Below are 7,092 nucleotides of genomic sequence, written 5' to 3' on the forward strand. Positions count from 1 at the left end.
GGAAATAGACATCATTTAGCCTTCAAGAAGAGACTCTAAATACACTGATAGAAGTACATTTTTCTGCTTTGTTTTAAGAATTTTCATGTTAATTGGGAAGAAGCAACAGTATCTCTAAGTCAGCATGCATTGTTAGATTGTTTGAGTCAGAAAAGCTGCGCAACGAGAGAGGCTCTAGGAAGAGCTTGGGAAGTTGTCCATATGGGATGAAAAAGAACATACGATTTACATCATAGATAAACACATGGCTATTTCTTTCAGAGATCAAAGAATACAGACCTTACATACAAAATGGAAGTGTAGTCATTTGGAATTATCTTTCGTTGCTGTGCAAGTACATTCTAAAGGGCCAGAACATAATGGGCATAATCAGTAAAATTCTCAGAAGCAAAGTGGACACCATTACTACTATTTCTGGGTTTCACCACCTCAGAAAAATTTGGAACTAGAGACAGCTTAGGACTTTCAAAATCATGAACAGAGAACCGCTATGAAGATGCCACCTTTGTGACTTTACTGCTAGTTTGGTAGATCTACTAGATCTTTGGGACCTATTTCTCTATTTCTGGGCTTTTTTTTCTTTTCTTTTCTTTTCTTTTTTTTTTTTTTTTTTTTTTTTTTTTTTTTTGAGAGAGAGATGTTTGCTGTAGGGCACATGTGCACCAGAGAGAAAGTGAGAAATCACCCCCACCAGGGGGGTAGGCACACCAAAATCCCTTCTCCTCCATTCTCTTCTTGGGATGTTGGACACGTGTGCACATGCGCCCGACGTGAAGTTTCAAGCTGCCGAGTCCAGGACTTGAACTAGGCACACCAAAATCCCTTCTCCTCCATTCTCTTCTTGGGATGTTGGACACGTGTGCACATGCGCCCGACGTGAAGTTTCAAGCTGCCGAGTCCAGGACTTGAACTGTGGTTAGCCATGTTGGAATCCAGCACTTTAACCACTGCACCACTTGCTGCCTCCCAATCTCCTTTTTTTAAAATTAGAAGCTGGATCAAACAAATGACTTGCATAGTAAAGAGCTAAACAACTGCTTTCCTGGAGCTAAGTGTCAGTTTCTCTCATTCCTCTGGTTCTGACCTAGTATTCACTGCTATCTGAAATGGGATGGTGGTTAGGAAATATGACTGAGGCTTCAAAGTTTTCAAATGAAAATTTCAGCAAGTTACAACTGAAAACGAGCTATTCCCCTTTGAGGTAAATAGGTAGATTTTATTATTATCCCTATTTTATAAAGGGTGATATTGAGATTGGTGAGATTAAATAATTTTTCAGAGCACACTGTTTATTGTCACTAAGGTAAGACTTAAATGACATAATAAAACTCTCTATTAAGGAAAATTGGAATGAAGCTCTCATCTTCAAGGCTGATGATAGAGTAGATGAAATGTCTGTGTGCCATCCACTTTGTACTCTTTCCTAAAAGTTAACTGGAGGAGTGAGTCATGGCTTGGATCTAACAGAGACATTCCAATGATTTCACGTAAGAATATCTCCCCCTTTGAGCCACATGGCTCATTATTCATTCATTTTGGGCATGTGGATCTTAGCTGTGCTCTATAAATGCTGCCCCTTGAGTGGCATGTGAATGATTCCCTTCTCTTCAACCTGCTTTGAGGTGTTGCTTTCACTTCCAAAGAAGATAGACTGTCAGGAACAAATGCTTCCCAATGTGGGTTTGTTCATGATAAGTTTTAAACCAGTTGCTCAAGTCCCACGTTCATGAAGTTTGTTTATTGATTGTTCTAGATCATACTGAGTACCATTGCAGGTCACACCTTTAGAAAAAAAAAAAGCAATAATGGATCCAAGAAAGACTCTTTTTTTTTTTTTTTTTTGAGAGATTTTCACCATAGGGCACGTGCGCTCGCCAGACAGACAGAGAGAGACATAGAGACAGAAAGTGAGAAATCACCCCCCAGGGGGGATGGTCACACCGCAATCCCTTCTCCTCCATTCTCCTCTCGGGATCTTGGGTACGCACACACACGCGCCCGGCGTGAGTTTTAAGCCACCGGGTCCGGGACGCGAACCGCGGTCGACTACGTGAGAGTCCAGCGACATAGCCATTATGCTAACTGCTGGTTCCCAGAAAGACTCATTTTTAATGAGCCTCTAGAGTCTCATTTATTTATTCATTCTCTTCATTCATTCAATTCAAAAATGGTTAAGTTCACGCTGTGTTTCAGACAGCTAGATAGCTAGGAGAGTGATATTCAGAAATCAAAGACATAGCCACCTGTTGCCAAGAATTCAGAATCCAGCAGATAAGAAAGCTGCACCAACAATGAAGCTTGTGTGTTACATATATAACATGTATGAGAGCTAAGGGACATAGAAGAGATCAACTAAAATCAGAAGGGGTGGGGCTGGCAGGCAGGTGGCACGGTGGTTAAGGCACTAGACTGCCACATGGCTGATTGCGGTTCAAGTCCCACACCTGGTGGCTTACTTTCTCACACACTCTCTCTCTCTTTGTCTCTCTGTGTCTCTGTCTCTCTCTGTTCAAATTAAAAATAATAACAGTAATAAATAAAATAAAATAATTGTTTTTTAAAAAATCAGAAGGGGTGAGAGGTGACCTTTTGAAGGAACTAACTCTATGACTCACCTACAAGAGACCGTGTGAATTGTGATAGGTGGAGAAAAGCAGGACAGCCATTCTAGAAAGAGGAGAAGTTTGGGCCAGTGAGTGGCATGGTGGTTAAGGTGCTGGATCTCACGTGGCTAATGGTGTAGTTCTAGTCTGGACCTAGCAGCTTGAAAAATACGCTGGGCACATGTATGTGCATGTCCAAAATCCTGAGAGGAAAATGGAAGAGAAATAATTGTGGTGTGGCCATCTTCCCTAGGGGATTGATTTCTCACTTTCTTTCTCCTTGTCTCTGTCTGTCTCTAGTGAGTGCACATGTCCTATGGCAAAAATATAAAACAAACACACACACACAAGAAAAAGTTTGTGCAAAAGCTCAGGGGCATGACAGCATGGTTTGTCTGAGGAGCTGTGGGTAGTTAAGCATGGAAACACTGATACTTTTGGAGAAGGGCAGAAACAACTCATGAATGAAGAACGGGAATTTTTCTCCAATAGTATGAAGGTCTTATATTTGTTTTGAATTAAAATGGAGATTCTGTATTTCTGACATGGTTTTCAAATAAGTTTTTTCAATTTACCCCAACTTCCCTTGAATTATAAAATAATACAAAATTATTTTCTTTCAGTTTCAGAAGAGGACAAAGGATTTGGACCAATTTTTGAAGAGCAGCCAATCAATACCATTTATCCGGAGGAGTCACTGGAAGGAAAAGTTTCACTAAACTGCAGGGCACGAGCCAGCCCTTTCCCGGTTTACAAGTAATGTACTTCACTGCTCTTTTCCGAATGGGGTATCAGACTGATGATTACAGATCAGTGCCTATGACCTTGTGCAGATGAAACTACATAATGCTTTCTCCAAAGTCCACAGACATTAATAAAAATATTGGCATGCAAGCAATTTTTAAAGAGTTATCTAAAACCCACATAGAGAGCATGTTTTCTTAAATATATGCAAATCATTCCCTTACAATTTCCTGCACAGATAATGCCATTGACATTTGACTTTATTCACTTAAAAACTGTCTAGTAGAGATCATGCTTTTAAGCATGCAAAAGGTTATATAAAAATCATGCATAATTTAAATATACAGATTTGAAGATAAAATGTTTTTGTGTGCCTTGGCCTAGATAACTCATACCTATATTCACTACATTTAAAGAGCCAGCATAGATAATTCTAGAAAGCATCACCGTTTTTGGTAGTATCAAGTCTATTTTCCAGAAACACAGCAAAATTTTAAAAAGTCTCTACCTATTGGGCAATCTATGTAAACCTAAACCTATTTTTTTCTCTTTTTCTGGGTTATGTATGTATCGCTATTTATAATAACTTTATAAAAAATAACAGTGGGTTTTCCCACTTCAGGTGGTTTAGAAAACTATAATAATAGTTTCTAATTTGATGCTAAAAATAAGATTACAAAATTAACCAAATGCCAATGGATTTGAATTTCACCTGTGAAATGTTCCAGGAAGACAAAGCAATTGATTGATGAGGAAATTGGGAGCCCTAGTGTGTTAATGTCACTAGACTTAATTGAAGGTTGTCACTCAATAAGGATGATTTTAATAGTAGAATTTTTTTTTCCTGGATAGAAAAATAACTTCCTATTGTAAGGAAAAATCATTATCAAAGGAAATATCCCCTTCCTTGCATTTAATTTTAATTGTACTGATTTTTCTCTTGCTTCTATAATTATGAAATTATTTTTAAAATAAAATACAAGTTTAGATCCCAAATCACCATCTCTTTTAAAGTTATGTTTATTGTTTAAATTTCATGCACAGAAGTGCAAAATAAGTCAGTATTTCATAAATGATAATAACACATTTATTCTGAAAATGTTGGGTGAGCTAAACTAATTTCTACCCTTAAGCCATATCTAATGGGAGCCTCTGAACATGATCTGGATGTGGAATAGCATAACTAATGGTGGCTGCAGAGATCTAAGCCAAGAGTGCTTTATTGGAGAGGGAGCTAAATCCTTATTAAGTCAACGGGTTTGCTTAAGAGCTTGTAAATCATAGAAGGGGGACTGAAATACAGGTTATATGATTTCTAAAGAAGTATATAATTTTTAGATAGTAGTTACCTATCTAGAGAGATTAATAGAATCTCAAAACTCTTTTGGTGATATTTATCCTGTGGCACTTTATTCTTGACATTTATATGAGGTTCTTAGCACATCCTCCACCAGGCTAGGATGGAAGTAATAAAACAGAGAGGTTGCTCTCAGATAGTTCTAGAAACTCTGGTAGGGCTATCCCCTCTCTCAGCCCTGCAAAAAAAAGTAAAAAGCAAGGTTTTGCTTGGCAAATATTGACTTGTCAGAAAAATAATGGCGCATTTTTGCATAGAAAAATGGAAAAAATATACCATGACTTTTCCAACAACCCAGTATGTTACAGACTTTCTCTCACAAATTCCACAGCACTGAAATCCCTAGGTTGAGTTTGGTCTGACTCTCCACACATTAATGTGGAAAGCTAGAGGGATAAGTACCATATTGGGTTGTCTGGAAAGTCATGATGTATTTTTGCCTAGAAAAACATAGTAAAATATGTCATGACTTTCCTAACAGTCTAATAGATATTTAATCGTGTTATGAAGGAGTGAGAGAGAGGGAAAGACAGAAAAAAGAAAAAAAAATGCTTCTGATGCAACTAGTCTGCCACTCTAACAGAAAAGAATACATGAAGTATTAAAATTTACTTAATATTCAGGGCAAATCATACTAGCCTTGGTAATCATGCAATTTGTCACTCACAAGGTGGTTTTGTATTTGTAGCATGTGCTGTGATAATGTGTTGTTCTTGGCAACATCCTGAGAGGTACAGCAGGAAACTTTACCTCCCACTTCTTAGCCCTGAGATTTCCATTATCTCACTCCTATCTCCAAAGCACTCTACCCCCAAAGCAACAAGCACTACAATAAAAACTATATTTAAAGCAGTATGAAAGGGATTGCAACAGTAGTATATACTTCTGAAAATAGACCAGTGAACTTAACCAAACACAGCAAACCTTAATCATTATATGGTATCACAGGTAAATCTAATCTATGGGGAGGAGGTTAAGGCAATAAGCAAAAATTTGAACCAATATATGAGGGAAAAAATTCTAATGCTGGGAGCTGCCCAACAAGGAAACTCACTGCCTTGACTAGTGCTAAGCAAGTTGACACTGGATGTTTGAGGCAGAGATAGCATGGCCATCAAATGGGGGAAGGGAAGCATTTGGTTGGAATTGGGTAGATATGAAAAATGCAAAAGCATAGTTTTTACATGTTTGCTTTTTTCTTTTTGAGAGATTTTTACTATAGGACACATGTGCTCATGCAACAGAGAAAGAAAGTGAGAAATCCCCATCCCTCCCCCCATCCCCCCCCAGGAAGGATGGCCATGCCATAATCCCTTCTCTTCCATTCTCCTCTCAGAATTTTGGGCATGCAAACACTCACAGGCATGCGTTTCAAACCTCTGGGTCTGGGACTTGAACTGTGGTCACCCATGTGAGAATCCAGTGTCTCAACCACTATGCCTCCTGCTGGCTCCTACATATTCAGTTTTAAATTACTTCTACACTGTAAAAATTATAACTAAACAAGTTCCAGAAATTTTGATTTGATTAAAGATATTCTAAAAACATGACACATTTTTCACCATGATTCTTATGCTAATCAGAGTGATGTGGCTAAAGGTTGCTACTTGACACAGATCTTGTCTTAGGACATTCCTGAGGACATGGAATCTTAAAGGATCAATTCTGACATGGAATGATTATAAAATTATGCAGTGATAAGCATAATTGAGATCTATTTTCTACATGCATTCTTCTCATTATTTCACTTAGAAAATTAGATCCCTGTTGCTAGCCAATTTATCTATATCACACTCCTCTTTCATGTATGGTATGATTATCTGCATCTTGTCTCGCCTGCATTGTTACCAGATTATGTGGTAGGAAACAAAATCCCTTACTGGAAGCAATTCCTAAATAATGAGAAAAGCACAATGACCACTAACTTTAGGCTGAGGAAAATCTGGTTTTATTAGCATTTTTGGGACTTGGAATGAAAAAATTCAGACTTTTATCATTTTCAAATTGTATTACCGCCCTCTAGTGGTCATAACATGTCACTTAGCGAGTAGAACCCAAATTTAAGTTTGTTTTATTAAAAAATTACTTTGATTGTTAGAATTTTTAGATACTTACATTTTATATTTCATTTCTGCCAGAGTAATTATTTTAATATTTTACACTGCATATTAGTATATGTATACATTTAACTTGTACAGAAATGGTTATCAACTATAACATATATATATGTGTGTGTGTGTGTGTATATATATATACACATACATGCCATATATATATATATATGCTAAGAAATCAACGTATGGATCAAAATCCAACAAAGTATTTGCTGCTTAGGATGCCTCACAGAAAAAGAAAAATATTTCTTGAACTTTAACATTGACCTTTCCC

At 37.4% G+C, this 7,092-nt stretch overlaps 1 protein-coding gene across 3 annotated transcripts in view; it reads left to right on the top strand.

Annotated features, from left to right (window-relative positions):
- Positions 1-7,092, top strand: part of CNTN1 (contactin 1) — a 294,525-nt gene that overhangs the window by 136,884 nt on the left and 150,549 nt on the right. For all 3 annotated transcript variants that reach the window (XM_006167209.2, XM_006167211.3, XM_006167210.2), the window contains exon 4: positions 3,227-3,359. In XM_006167209.2, the coding sequence (XP_006167271.1) occupies positions 3,227-3,359 (133 nt within the window). The remainder of the gene's footprint in view (positions 1-3,226; positions 3,360-7,092) is intronic.

This window comes from Tupaia chinensis, unplaced genomic scaffold, assembly GCF_000334495.1.
Source record: "Tupaia chinensis unplaced genomic scaffold, TupChi_1.0 Scaffold144624_1, whole genome shotgun sequence".
NCBI classification, from domain to species: domain Eukaryota; kingdom Metazoa; phylum Chordata; class Mammalia; order Scandentia; family Tupaiidae; genus Tupaia; species Tupaia belangeri.